Here is a 15,476-nt window from a genome sequence, read left to right as displayed (position 1 = left end):
CTTGCCTAAGCTTGTTCTCCACCCTTTGGTGGGTTTCATCTAGAGAAAACCTGGAAGTTGTGTATCTAGTCTATGATGAGCATGCTGCCTGCCCTCAGTGGTCCTTTGAGAGAGAGAGAGATATGAGTGTCTGTGTGTGTTGAACATCCATCTCAACAGAAGGAATTTCCCCACCTTCCTCCTATAAGCACCTTTGTGTTTTTGTTGATGGAAAAAGCAGCTGAGCTGTCTGGGGAGATGAGTGCAGTTGCTGGGGTCTGGAAGAGCACTCTTTCTGGTCTGTAGGCAGGAGTATGCCTTCATTTCTCAGTGCTGAGCATCTTCCTCATTTCATTGCTGGATGAGCGTCTAGTCTGTCTTCACCAGAACTCCTGCCTTGTCCAGGAGCTTGTCCAAGTGGTGGTACCCACCAGCACTCCAAAAATCAGATCCCTTAAAGATGTTCCAGTAATGAATTGGAAGTGTTGAAACTGGATTTATTTTGCTAATGATTCAGTTACCTGCAAACTGGAGAGACTATGTTGTGTACTCCTCAGAGAAGATGTAAAAGCTCACATTTGAAACACTTTGATATCATGGTTTTGCTTGCTAGGGCAGGTTTTGCTGTCATACATCTTTCAAGCTCTGACGGCTTCTGAATATTTGAGAACAAGTATCTTGTCACATGCAAGTTGTCTCTTTCCTTTTGGGCTGCACTTTCTTGTTAGCTCTGTGAGCATCCCTGTTCCTGTCCATTGCCCCGTGAACGAGAAATGTGGAGAAGGTGCTTGAGAAGCGCCACACTTGATGAAGCGTGGGACTGAATTTCAGTTCATTTCCCCTGATTGTACAGAGATCTACAAATAACTGTGATCAGCTGCAATAGCTTATTTTTCTTAATCACTGAAAATTAATACCTTGTCTCATCCTGCAAGTGTCTGATCTGTCTTCCTGACATTTAGGTGGTATCTGTGTCCCCTGCCAGTAAGTTAAATGAATTTCATGTCCTGTGTACTGTAGTCTATCTTGTCTCTGGAAATGGAAGACCCTCTCAAGAGGAAAATAATGAGAGAAGGAAGGAGTTTATTTTAATCTTGGGTTGCTTTCTCTTAAAAGATGGGTATTAATATTTTGGTAATTCAGAAGTGTAAATGAAATACTACTTTAAAGTTATTTATAGCTTATATCTCCTCCACATGAATGTTAGATTAATAAGCCTTTCTGATTCTTTACCTTGGGGGCTTTGTAAGTCTTCCAATTAGCTACTAACTGTCTGATAGAAGATTGCCATATTTTATATTATTACTTTGATTTATGATTTACTAATCTGCTTCTCTCTTTCAGATGAATATATCGCCATTAGCTCTTGCTCGTATTTATGAAGATGACTTCAAACAAGATATGGCTGCCTTAAAGGTACAGATATTCAAGCTTCTAAATTTAAGAGTATTTTAAAGTGATGTATTTTGGCAAGGAGTCTGATTTTGACAGGATGATCTGAAAAAATAAATTGCTTGTGTGTTGAAGCATTGCCTGGAAACTGAGTACTGATGTACTTTTTTGTTCTTCTGGAAAGATACTGCACACCTTTTGAGTAAGGAAATGGAGGGAGAAGAAAACCATAGCTTTAGAACAGGGGTCCTCAAACTATGGCCCCCAGGGTCCTCAATCGGGCCCCCAGTATTTACAGAAGCCCCTGCCCACCCCCACCCCCACCCCCCCGCCGGGGGTTGGGGGGGGGAACCAAGCAGCCGCAGATGACTGCCTGCCACTGCATCCGTGCGCCGGCCCCCTGGTTAGAAAGTTTGAGGACCCCTGGTTTAGAATGAACAAGTTTAACTTCCTTTTTTTTGTGTATTATCTTACATTCTGCCTATGAACTTTTTATGATACTTGCGATTTATTTGTTTTTAAAGATAAAATTGAGGAGAATGTTCTTTACAGTTGGTTTCTTAGGGTGAAGGAACTTGTAAGCAGTGCGTTTCATGCAGGTAACAAGATGTTACTCTTTCTTTGTTTAAGGTCCTTCCTCCTACAGTATATATGAGAGTGACTGACAATATTCCTCATATAATTTCCTTTATAAAAACAATAATTGCTTGCGGACAAGCTTACGCAACCTCGCAAGGTGAGACTTCTAGTAAGGCAACTCCTTGTTCAGCACATGTACAGGAAATTGGCGCTCTTAATAATCCTGTTTTGTGATCAAATGAGATACCCTGTGCCAGGCTTTCCTTCTGTTGATTAACAGACAGGGTGTGAGCAACTCGTTTGTGATGACATGGGTGGGCAGAACAGCTATTACTCAACTTCTATGTTAGATGTAGCTCGTTATTTAATATAATAGTTTACTGTAATGAACTGCCATCTAAGCTGCTGTGGGGAAGTCCTAGCCTGGCTTCTACAAGGGAGCTGGGGGAACCTCTTAGCTCTAAGCAGGAGGTGGGTATCTCCTATGTGCTGTAAAAGATGTGCTTGTGAGGCACAATATGTGGATATTTTTTTTTTTAAGCAGAGGTGGTGGTGGTAGAAGGATTCGAGTGCATTATAACTGGAGTAGCAGCAGGCTGCGCTGCAGCTGGAGGGGATTGCTGATTGTGCTTGGGCAGGGGAGAACCTGAGGAGACCTCCAGAATGCAAAGTTATCCTGTGTGCAGAATGAGTACGTGTGCTGAAGTTAGTGAAAAGCTGGTCACATGGAAACTTCTGCTACTACTCTTGCAGTATTTCTGAATTTCTAAATCTGAAATTAAAAGGGGAATTGAAAGGGCATTTTGTTTTGCTTTCAGGAAAATGTTGTCTCCTCATCATGAGTGTACCCCATCTTTGCTATAAAAATAAACTTTTCTTTTTCTGCTAGGCAATGTTTATTTTGATGTTAAGTCTTTGGGAAAAAGATACGGAGTGTTAACTACTATTTGTCCTGATACGCAGGATGAAGCAGGTAAGTTCACAGCACCAACTTGTTTGTATTAATGTATTGTTTGAAGTCCTGATATATCTCTGTGTAAACTTTCATTCAACAGTCTGAAACAGTTTTCTAACCTCTTGTGTATAGCCAACACTTCGGTTAATTAAGATTGCATTGCTTCTGTAATTATCAAGGCACTTGCTGTTACCAGTGCAAGAGGAAATGTGGTGATCTCTTTTCATACTTGGTTCCCTCTACACCTTTGTTCTGGTACCTTAGAACAATTAGGAATCTTAATCAATTTTATTTATATACTTGGGAGTGGTACATACAAACTTCATAGTGAGGTGGTGGTTTCAGCCATTGCACTAGCCAGCAGTGAGATTGTTAAAGGTAAATGCAGGGAAACTTCAGCTACTGTGTTATTGTTTGGGCAGTTGCACTCCTCGGTTGTGTGCTAACTGGATGAATTTGCTTCTTTCATTACTTCCCACCAGACTACCGCTAAGCAGCCTGATTGTGTGAGTGAGCAATCTCTTGATAGGCTGTGCTAGAGCATGCCTGTACCCTGGGCTGTGTGTTTTTTTGCTGCACTTACCTAGTTGCTGAGCAGGATTGCTGAGCCTCTTTGTAGCTTCTGTTGAGTTGAGTCTGATCTGGTCTCTGTGTTGGAGAATTTGACGTGGGTCTCCTGCATCCTTTTGCGTGCTGAAGTTCAGTATTTCTTCATTGAAAAAAATCAGTTTGCAATTACTGAAAATGCCTGGCAGGCTGATGCTCAGGTGGATTGCAGCCAGAAACTTCTCACAGCTGCACTTCAGCATTACAGCTCACAGAGGGAATGTGTTTTGTCTACAGTTATTTAGAGGCAGTTACCGACTGCAAAGGCAGCCAGCAGCCCCCCTGGGCTGCACTGGGAAGAGCATTGCCAGCAGGTCAAGGGAGGTGATCCTTCTTTGCTCAGCGCTGGTGAGATTCCTGGAATGCTGGGTCCAGTGCTGGGCTCCCCAGTACAAGAGAGACATGGGCATACTGGAGAGAGCCCAGCAGAGGGCTACAAATACGATGGAGGTACTGGAGCATCTCTTTATGAGGAAAGGCTGAGAAAGCTGGGACTGCTCAGCCTGGAGAAGAGGAAGCTCAGGGGCATTTTACCCATGTGTACAAATACCTGGGGGCGGGTTAAAGAAGATGGAGCCAGGATTTTCTCGGGGTGCTTGGTGATGGGACAAGAGGCAATAGGCACAACCTGAAGCACAGGAAATTCCACCTTTTTTACTCTGAGGGTGATTAACAGAAGAACACGTTGCTCAGAGAGGCTTTGAAGTCTCCATCCTTGGAGAGATTCAAAACCTGACTGGACACCATCCTGGGCAGCCTGCTGTAGCTGTGTTTTGCTTACTGTTGTTTTGCTTATAACTGAGAAGGTGAGGAGTGCGCTTTTTTTGTAGCGATATGCTCAAAAAAAGGCAGAAGAGGCATGGAATCAGCCAGAGCTTTGCAAGCTAGCGAAAGAGCCAAGATGAAGATTCATTGGTTAAAAGTAGGGTTATATTTCTGTCCATTTATTTCTTATCAAGTTTGAATGATGAAGCAGGTGTAATGGATTTTTGTAATGTGCTAGTCTTAATATTGCATGATGTTCTGAATAAAACCTCTGTATAATATCAATAAAGTACAAGTGGAATGGCTCAAGAAAAATGACCACCTACCAGATCTCCAAAAATAGCTGTGAATCATCATTAAGATGTGTTGATACTGGAATGCTCCAGGGATTGGTTCAGACCCAGTGATACATTGTGGTTTTGTTAGCGACCTGAAATAAGTAGAGAAAAAAGTAGATCGAGTATCAGCTGCTGATGAAACAGGTGAGTCATGTTAAATAAGGGAACTTAAAACAGCGCAAATAGCTTGCCAAGCTGGAGCCTGTCAAGCCAAATAGGTATTTTGTTCTGCATAGGTCAAATGCGAGGTTATGTATTTGTCAGCAAAAAAATATGGAGTCCAGAACCCTGTTCTGTAGCTCCTGCCAGGGAGTGGTGTGTATCTGACGGGGGGTTACAAGCCAGCAGAGATGAACTCTGCAGTACTGTGGCAAAAAAGGACTTAATCCTTGGCTGGCGTAGTGAAGGAAGCAGCAAATATGGCTGGAGAGGAGACCTTTGTAGAGAAGCAGTTGGTGCAAATGGTACTGGAAGGTTGCTACTGTCCAAGAACACTCATTTCCACGCTCTTGGTTTTATAGAATCTGAACTGGAAACTATTTGTGCCCCAGAGAATCAATAGTGTGAGTTGTTCTTGGGTTTTTTTTGTTTTGTTTGTTTGTGAGTTTTGGTTTAGGTTGTTTTTGTTACTTTTCTGCTGCAGTGCAATCAGTTTGTTGAAACGGGCTGATAAGTAACTAAATGAATGATGTAAAACCAGAGAAGGCCAAAAGGAGTAAAAGGATAGGATGTATTAAAGAATCATGGATTCGTCTTTTTAGCCTGCAGAAATCTAATTCAACATTTATTTTTTTTTTTAAAATGCTTGATTGGGAAACTGGAAGCCCTGTAGAAGGAGTAAGGGTGGAAAGTCACAGGAAAAGAAGCTGAGCAAAAGGGATTAAGAACAGGGTAGTTCACTAAACACGCATTTCCACTTGCTTTCATCTGGTCTTTTTTTTTCTTTTAGACATATCCCATTAACAAATCACTTATTCTTGGCAGTTGATGCTGATAAACGACATGGTAAAGATTTTGCCCTGTGGAAGGCTGCCAAACCTCAAGAGCTATCTTGGACTTCTCCCTGGGGAAAAGGAAGACCTGGATGGCACATTGAGTGTTCCACAATATCAAGGTCAGATTTCTTGGATTTTAAATCTAGCGCTGGTTTTTGTTTTCAGTCACAGCACAATGGTAACAGCAGTTTCAAAAGTGTTTTCCAGTCAGTAGAAAGCACCAGTTTCCATGTGAATACTTTGTGCAATTTGGGATGTCACACGTGTCCCAAAACCTCTGCTTTGCGTTAATGGCACAGCTGTCTTGTGATGTCTTGGCACTTTCTCTTGAGATAGACTTGGTATTTAAAATAAGGTGTGCAAGATCACACGGATAATTATAAATCTTGAACTGAGTAACCAAAGTTTTAGTGAAAGTTATGGTGGTACTTTCATTTACCTCCCTTCCAGTCCTTGCAGCCTCCATGAGACTCAGTTCAGTGTGTAGTGCTGTGTCAGGAGGACAGCATATATGGGATTCCATCCTCACTCCAGCAAGTGCATGAGATCTTGCTGACCATATCTTAACAGCAGTTGTGGATGTTCATGCTAATAACCTCAAGGTTATTCAGCTTTAAGTCAGCCACAGTATTAAATATTCTGATTTCTCTCTGGCAGTATATTCTGTGGGCATGGTGTGAATTGTGCATAGTATTGTTTTGCTTGTAGTTCGTTTATATTAATTTGCTCTTAATTTGGGAGTTTTATTTTCTCCAGAGAATAGTAATACTTTGTCCTGCACTGTATTAACTTATGACCTGTTAGTTTGTATATTAAAAAAAGAGACTTTAAATCTTCTCTCCTGGAAGATTGATGGTGATACTTAGTTTCGCATTAGTCTCAGATCTTTTTTTGGAAGCTAATAACAAATTATTTAGATCTGGCCCCATTTAACTTACGTTTTCAACCCAAACTGAAAGCAGATGGAACAGGTACTTTAGGTTTGTTTCATGTGCTTTGCTGGTGCACCTGAGATTAAGTCATTTCTAACATTGTGAAAAGCATTTATAAGGGTGATTTGCTGTATGTAAATAGTTTCAGCACTGTGAAACAGTTCTTAAGGCAACTGAAGTGCACAAAAGCGTGCTGTATTTGAAGTGCAACCTGTGACAGAAGTGCACAGGTAAGAAATGCCAATTACAAAATGGGTTATCTGCTAACATGGTGCTGTTTATAGTCTGCATTTATTTCTGTAAAAACTTTTTTTACCGTGGCTGAATGAGGCTTCTGCCATGTAAATGAGAGTTGACCCATGCAAAAGCTAAGAGTAGTAATCCTGGACTGTGAAAAACGGAAAGCTTGTTTTGGTAAGCTACCTAAAATGTTTTGCTGTCCCAGGTCAGCTATCCAAGGCCCATGTTAAGCAATACCTACTTACCCAGCTCTTTTGTCAAAGACCATAAGGCATTTTAAGCAAGCTAAGCAAATTAATTTAAAGTCTTTGAAACATGCCTGAGGAAGGTGAATGAGAAAGACATTGGTCTCTAGTGTGACATGGAGGGAACCACCTGCTGTGGCTTGTGCCTGATCTCCTCTCTGGGGTTTCCCTTGCGGTGAGATGGGCTGCTCCTCCTGCCCTTGAGCATTTTGCAGATCTGTCTCTCCCCAGCTCTTAATGGTTATGCTGGAGGAGACAGCAAGTGGCTAGTGCTCCTCTGTAGATGTCACAAGGGAAGGCATGAGCCAGGGCCATTCCTGGGAAGATCTGTGCTTAAGCTGATTTTGGAGCAGACAGGAGGAAGCAGAGGAGCATGAGCTTGGGAAATGCCAACAGCTGGTCTTTATTCTGTCTTCTCTCCTTGTTTTCTTTTCTTCCTGTGCCCCAACAGCTTCTGCAGAGCCATCATGAGCCAGGGTGTTTTGTCCCAAAAAGGGACAGAAGTATTAGTACCTAGCCAACAACCAGGAGTAACTTATCAACATGACATATGGGATGACTGTGTGTATCTATGTTTACACACGCGTGCATGCATGTGTGGGCCTTGCCTTTTGTCTTCTACTTGTGTAGACCTTGTATCTTCCCCACCTTGAGTGTCCCCGGTTTCTGGGCACTTAGCGTTGATTTACCTCCCTGTGTTCTCGGTTTATCAGATGGGCAAGTTAATGACTTCATTTTGCCCAATGTGGCCTAGCAGGGACTGGCTGGAACAGTGGATAGTGTAGCAGCCTTGACTCCTGGTGTTTAACAAGAGAGCATCTAGGTCGGTCCCACTGCCACGTGAATACCTCGCTTCCAGCCACCAGTGTTTGCAGAGAGACCTGTGCCACGCAAGCCCGTGGGTGACCTGCACTGGTGCAGCAGTGGTGTTGGGCTGAGAGGAGTGGCCTTGGGAGATCAGAGGCATTGATGCTTTCTTTTGACATTATAACAGTGTAAGACTAAGCGTTTTCTATCATGACTGCCTACAGTCATTGCCTGAACTCTTACAGAAAAGGTACGAGGTAAAGAAAAATAATACCAAATTTACAGAAATGTTCATCGCTTTGAAGTTTTTAACTTCGCAGATGAAGGTGGCTGTCTGATTCTGAAACTATAGCAGAACAAGGCAAGGAGACATCCTGCTTGCCATTCTTTAAGTTAGAAAAAATAATTGCTCCTGCTGAGGAGAATTTTGCGGGCAGATATTGGTCCTGTCCATCCAAGTTCTTCTGCAGTTTTGGTATCCAAGATCATTGTAAAGTCTTGTTTTAAAACTGCAGTCATTAAATTGTACGCTTAAATTTATGTTCTTTTGTCTTATTCTTTTCTGCATTTCTTTTTGTAAAAACCTTTTGTAGTATTCTACTTACCGACCAGGAAAATATTGTTACAGTGCAGTGTTTGGAAAGCAGCTGGACATCCATACTGGTGGAATAGATCTTGCATTTCCTCATCATGAAAATGAAATTGCACAGTGCGAGGTGTATCATCAGTGTGAGCAATGGGGGAATTACTTTCTGCATTCTGGTAAGTAAAATACTAATCACCCAAGAGGCCTGTACAAATGTAACGGTTCGGATTTTAAGATTTAGCATTTCTGGGGTATGAAAACAGATACTCTACTACAGTGACCCAAGTTCCTGTCCTCACTAAATGAAGAAGCATAAATGAGAATGAATCTTGAAAATGTAGAATTAATGCCTTTATTAATAAAAGCAGTTACAGTGATAAAGCCCTGAGTTTCACCTAGGGAAGTCTCCAACTAATAACTGTATGTGCATTGTCCATGTACAGTGTTTACATCTGACTTAAAAATGTGGGAAGAAGAGTTTTTCCTGTACAATCTCATTCCCTTTCATTTGAGTTTCCTCAGAATTTGAGGGTACCCTTTGTGATCTTTTCTAAATTGTATTTTAGCTGTAACAGTCCTTCAGGAAGAAGATGAAAATAATTGATACTTTCTGTATGTGTTTATGTAGTTCTAAAACCCAGAAGTTCCTGCTGTCTTAGAACCAGAACCTGCAGTATCTGATGGCGAGGAATAGAGGTGGCAGGTGGGCAGATAGCTGATTGTAATGCTTTAAAAACATTGGGAGCAGAATAAATCAGTCTTTGTTTTCCAACATCTCCAGGCACCAGTTGCTTGTGGGCTTAAAAATTATTTTTCAGTAGCGTGCAAAAGTGCATAACGTAGCCTGTGTCTGTAAATAGGTGAAAGGCTTTTAATAATGATGTCTGTAGTACTGGAAAGAAGAATGGAGAGAATGCTAAGATACATGAACTGACAAAGCTCACAAAGTTGTGATCCCGCAGAGAAATATCTGAGCTGGAATGTTTGTATGGTTTGAAGTGTGGGGGAAGCATTGCAAGGCAGATGCTCTGCTGCAGCAGCCACCCACTGGACATTCTAGGTGTGCAATTTGTATCCTTCTAACTATTTAAATTCTTCTGGGAAGCTTTTTTTATCCACCAGTAGCATTATGCCTAGTAATGGCTATGAGAAACAAGATTCATGCTGAAGACCAAGTGTGTCAGATGCTTTGGTCTACTCCGGTGAGGTGTGGCCAATGAGGTTGCTGGTGGGTAGAGCTAAGAAGATCTTTGAAATCTCTGAGCTACATAAAGACCAAGTCACTTGCCCCTCAGCTCTGTAGAAAAGTGGAGATACTGAGTCTTGCCACTATGGTCCCTTAATCGTCTGTAGTGCTTTGACCAAATTCAGTGTGTCTCTGCTTTTCTATGGAGTATGAGTGACTTGGTATTGGTGTAGCTCATGGCTGTTGGAGACCTTGTTTCTCTTTCCCCAGAAGTGAAGTCACTGCCCATGCCTGACTGAACTCTATGAAAGTGTCTTTTACTCACTTGGTCTTCAGCATACAATACTGCCTGGCATCAGGTAGAACTGCTCCTTGCTGCCTTTACATGACAGTGCTTTGGTGAAGTTTGTTCTTCTTGCTGCACTCATGGTGGTTCTGGATGGTCAGCTGAAGTCAGTGGAAAGTCAGGTTCCAATCTGCAGTCTCTTTTGCTGAACAGTACTTTGTGCAAGGTGTCTTGCTGAGCTCTTGGAGTGCTTCTCTAAGACCTGCAGAGTTAAGCCTGTGGTACGCTCTGTGAATTACTTGAGCTTCCTTTTTTACGTATATTTGTACTGTATGGAATGAATATTGAACTCTAGTTCCAATTCCCAGTGTAGAGCCTGTTGTAAATCAATAGCAATTGTCCAGAGGGCGGTGCATGCTCCAGGGTATGCTTTGCTCCTGAAGTGCTGGAAAACTGTTTGCACTTCCAAAGAGATGCACTGGTTTCTGCCAGGTGGAGCTTTCTGCTGAATGCTAGTGAATCTGACTTTCCAAGCTTGGAATTGATACTGTAGGAGAAATATTCTTTGAAACTAACTAAAGAGGAGTAAATTTGTCTTGGGGGGAAAAAACACCCTCGAACTTAATTCCAAGGGCAATTTATACACTGAGGTTCTCTAGGAGCTGACAGATTACATTCATTAAGTCAGAAAACTTTGCTGGAGGATGATAGTATGAATTATTTAGGGCAAATGAATCGGGTTCAGAAACAATTTATTCTGGAAACAGACTTCAGAATTTTAGCAGGCTCAGAATTGGAGGAGCAATCCCCATTAGAGGAAGAAAATCCCTGCACTGGGGATAAATCTTCTTATAAGGACTTTATTTTTAGACTACTTGTACTCTGGGAAGAGCGCCAAGCCGAAGTTGTGAAAATCCTTATATTTTGTGGTTCTTTAATGAAATCGTTCTAAGTGCTGAAACTCTTGAAGAAGAATATTATTTCAAATTCCAATGTTACCTGTACCTTATTAGGAAAACACAATCAAACTATTTTAAGTTTGGCTGCCTAAAGTTAAGTCAGTCAATATTTAGGCACCTTTGCAAAAGAAAAAAAAAAAAAAGTAATTATACCCTTGCTCTTCCCCTCCTTCCAGGAGAAGTTTGTGGGTTTTACTTGTTGCAAGAGCTGCAGTTGTCCAGTGCTTCTGACAGCCTGAGTGTTCTTATTGAGGGCCCCAAGTTTAATGATGCAGTGGTGAAAATGGCCTCACCTGCTAGCACTCAGGACAAATACGATGAAAATGAGATTTTTTGTTTGATCATGGACTTCTGCGGTAGCCGTTTATGTATGCACGGATCTCTTGATTCTATCCTACTCTCCATAGTGTGTATTGTGCAAGCGTAAATTTCCAGGTGGATGGGGTAGGAGTGGAGGTAGCCTTCTTACAGAGAATTCCCACTGCTTTGCCTCATTGTTAGAAATAGTTAAGAAGTGAAACCAGATGCTTTTCATGTCCATTTGCTGGGTCTGAGCATGTTGCTTTTCTATCCAGATGAGTGTAATGGGGATTTTATCTGCTTGCGGAAGAGAGGAGGTTCCAGGCAAGGCTGCAAAAGCAGCACTGTACGGAGAGTAGCACAAAATTCAGACAGCTGCTTGGGCTGCTGAACAAGAAATGCCACCTCTGCCACCACCTGTAAAAGCAGAAGCCTGATCATATGCTGTCCTTGCAGAGCGCTCTGAGGCACTGGTAATGCTGGACTGCCAAACCTGAGAGAATGCTGAGCGCTGATGTGGTAGTACAGAGTAAGAGGAGTTCATGCTTAACAGTCTGCCTCTGAGTACAATGGAGTGCTGGATCCTGCACGTCATGAAGTGCCTGAAAATTGCATTAGTTGTGGGTGCTTGGTAACTTACAGGATTGCTCCTTCTATTAGGAGAAGCCAATCAAGGCTTTTAACATCTCTGAAATGAAGCTGAGTAGTCTTTCATTGGCTAAGTGTTCAGCATCTTTCCAGTGCTGTGAATAATTGTTTTCCATCAGTGGTGCTGTGGCTGGCACAGATGAAGCTCTGGAGCGTGCAGCCTGAGGTTGCCCATCTTCTGTCTTGCTTTGACAGAAATTTCAGTCACGAAGCTGAGCTCTGCATACTCTCCTAAATGCAATGGAGATGCTCACTGCCTTTTTCCTATACCACAGCCCTGCAGAACAACAGTCAGCGTGGCTATTGAAAGCTCTAGTAATGCTCAGAGACTGCATTTTAAAATAAGCTAATTCAAATTGGGCGTCATAGCTGAATCCCTCCCTCCAGGCTTTTGAAGACTGAGAAAAAGAAGGGGGGAGAAAATAGGGAAGGTGCTGAAAATTAATTTTACACGTAAAGGTGTTTTGAACCAGCATAATAAACCTGGAGTTAAAAAAAGTGTAGCAGCCACCACCAGCAAGTAGTAAGTACAGAAAATTGTTTGAGTTTCAAGAATGTTGTGATGTGAGATCACCGGAAGATCTTTTAAAGGTCTTAAAATATTGCTGAAAAGTCAAGAGTAACAGATAAGGCACTTTTCTGTGAAGACAAAGTATTTGCTTGCTTGTTTTTACCAGACTATTGTCAATTCTGAGCAGGAAGACTTCTTGTTTTCTCCTTATCAATGTTTCTGCTCGTGGTGGTGGTGTTTTGTTGGATATTTTTAAAAAAACGTTTTATTTTCCTGTGTCTTAATTCACCCAGTGAAAGTTGAGAATTGAGAGGTGTGCAGGACTGCAGGCAAAGCTGTTGAACAATGCTACATGTTGCATTGAAATGGTTGGTGTGTGCCCATCACAGCGTATGCTGCCTGCAGCGTTTCCAGTGTCTCAGTGCAGTCTCTAATTTGCTTTGCGTTCAGAAGTGTGCTCATTTACCCTGATTGTGTGTTGGTTTTGTTGTGTTTTTTTGTTCTAGGTCATTTGCATGTTAAAGGAAGTCAAGAAAAAATGTCCAAATCATTAAAAAACTACGTATCAATTAAGGTAATCTCTTCCTATGAATTGAAGCAATGTATATTTGTAACATGTAAACATTAATCACAGCTCTCTTTTCTCAAAAACTTTGGAGCATGTGCTTATGCTGCGGTGGAAGACCTGAAGTGGAATGTTTCTGTAGTGCTGGTGTACCTGTTACTGTGGATCTGGATGTAGGAAACCCATTCAGACTCAGTGTTTGCTTATGTCGTGGATCTTGCTGACCTGAGAGTGTTTGTAGGAGCAACGTTTGTGCCCAGACTTCTGCATTATAGGTTTATGGCTGGACTTGATCTCAAGTGTCTTTTCCAACCTAAATTACTCTGTTCGATAGTGATGGGTTCTTGTCCGCCTGCTCTTAATAGTGTATATGCTTTTGGAACTTAGAAAAGAGCTGATATTTTCCCTTGTTCTGCTTTGGGTGAGATGGGACAAAGTGTCAGCGTTTTGTCGGGAAGCTGTTGGACGTCCTGCAACTGCACTATGCCGGTGCTTGCTCGTATTCTCCTTTATTTTTATACAGTGACCTTGCTGATGCCCAGAGGGCTTTTTCTTTTGGTAGCTACGAGCCATGTGAATCTGTCCTGTTTTACCATGTCTCAAAGTTTTTGGTGTAGCCTAGAGCAGGGTTTCTCTGCCGGGTCTGTGCAATACAGCTGTGCTTGGCGCAAGGGTGGCTCCCGAGGTGGCTGACGCCTATTGCTAGAAGTGGGTAATTTCCATCCTTTAGACAAAGCTTGAGAGGCTGTTTCAGCACATATGTTCCCCTTTGCCCTCACAGAAGACTTGATTAAAATCCCTTTAAAAAGGAGTTCAATATGAGCCGCTTTATTCTTAATTCTCCTGATGTTGTCTGGGTACAGCTAAGCCTTGTCTCCCCCAGGAAAATTACCCGTCACTCACAATTTTCATGGAAATTTCCGGAGTCTCAGCAGATGTTGTGGACAGGGTGGAGAAATGGCCATGAGTGCAATGCAGGCAGTTAAAAGTAACATATAAAAATGCTCCCCTTCATGTCTGCAGTGGGACTTATTTGTGTTGAGAAAACAAAAACTTCAAGTCCGTCTCTCTTCCCTTGCGGTCTCCACTTTTAATTTCTGCCCTTAGATACAGCTAGCAAGTATTAATCCTTCCCTGTAAGCGATTTTTCAGTCCAGTGAAATAAATTTTCTTCCTGTGCAGCCTTCCTGCATCTTGGAAAGTTAAGCTCTGTGTCGAAGTCTTTATGCCTGTTGCAAAAGAGGGGAGACCTGTCCGGGACCTGCCCTTGGTCCTGCTGCTGGCTGCCTGCATTCCAGGCTGTCACCTGGGCACAGCTGCCCCGCACCCTCCACATCCAGCTGCCCTGTTTTCCCTCCCCCTTGTCCTCTTCTCTGATTATTTTTTTTTTAAACAGCTATTAATTCTGACCCCCAAAATCGAGCACGTTGGGGTAACGCACAGCTGAGCAACCTGCTTTGAAAGAGCTGTCATACTTTCTCTGTACTCCATTTTTAATGAAATGCAAAATTGGTTTTTCTAGTTCATATGGTCCTTTTCCAGATTTGAATTTATTTCCGTACTTTACTCATGTTGTTCTACTTCTATTTATTAGTGCAAAGCTTCTGGGCACTTTGGGTACACTCAGTGTAACAGAGTTTATTTAAAAAACAAAACAACACACACACACCCCTGCCCCAAACCCTCAAAATCCAAAAAAACCCACCCACCAAAACAAACAGTATCACTGTCTATTTCTTGATTTTTAGCTTGCTGTTATTGCCTCAGTTTCTGCTTTCACTTGAAAGACCGCACATTGCTGATGCTTTGCTACCTGCAGCGTTCAGGCTGCTTTAGTCTGGTAGAAGAAGCTAAATTTCAAAATGCGCATCTTTAAGCAAAGGACACTTTCCAAATTGTCTCAATTGTACTGACCTCTCCTTATGATTTTTCTGTTTCGGTCACTTCAGTGGTACAAATTTATCATCACCAATCTGCAAATAAAAATAATAAAAAAACCCAAACAGGCAGGAATGCAGTGTTTGGTTAGTCTGCCACAGTGTCCAGCCTTGTTGAGGGTGGAGTTGGAAGTGATTGAATGTTTTATCAGTGTACCTGCCAAGCAAGTTCTTTATATTATTAGTATAAATTAATTATGCTTGTAGTAATGGTAATAATTTACTGGTTACTATAGTAAATTATTTGTAAAGCTATATAAACATGAGGGTGAAATTAATGAGGTTGCATACAACACAGATAAATTCTAGCAATACTGAAATAAAGTTATTTTTGTTTATTCCCTGTTTTCCTTCATATTTTAGTTGTGCAGAAAAAGTACACTTACCTTCTTTTTCAAGAAATCTTTTTTTTTTTTTTTTTCCATAAAGTTTACAAAACTTAGAAGCTGTCCTTCCCTGCAAGATTGTATCCCAGTCTCAGTCTGGCAATTTCAGTTTGTTTTTTTTGCAAAGGTTGTTATACAGTGTATGTTTGATTATAACTGCAAAGTACTTTTCACTGTCTTATGTTTGACATTGTGTGTATATTTATTCTTGCATATATGTATGCACATCTGTCTTACATGGAATTAATTATATTTAGTTTAGGCTTTAAACCAGTGTTA

The 15,476-nt window shown here is 41.7% G+C and overlaps 1 protein-coding gene across 1 annotated transcript in view; it reads left to right on the top strand.

Annotated features, from left to right (window-relative positions):
- The window catches only part of CARS2 (cysteinyl-tRNA synthetase 2, mitochondrial), a 37,495-nt gene that overhangs the window by 5,880 nt on the left and 16,139 nt on the right, over positions 1-15,476 (top strand). Inside the window, 6 exon segments of the mRNA XM_040584530.1 lie at positions 1,324-1,395; positions 2,002-2,107; positions 2,840-2,923; positions 5,599-5,728; positions 8,462-8,595; positions 12,816-12,883. Coding sequence (XP_040440464.1) covers positions 1,324-1,395; positions 2,002-2,107; positions 2,840-2,923; positions 5,599-5,728; positions 8,462-8,595; positions 12,816-12,883 — 594 coding nt within the window.

This window comes from Falco naumanni, chromosome 2 (genome assembly GCF_017639655.2).
Source record: "Falco naumanni isolate bFalNau1 chromosome 2, bFalNau1.pat, whole genome shotgun sequence".
NCBI lineage: Eukaryota > Metazoa > Chordata > Aves > Falconiformes > Falconidae > Falco > Falco naumanni.
The sequence above is the reverse complement of the archived record's forward strand: the minus strand, read 5'-3'. Positions and strand labels throughout refer to the sequence as shown.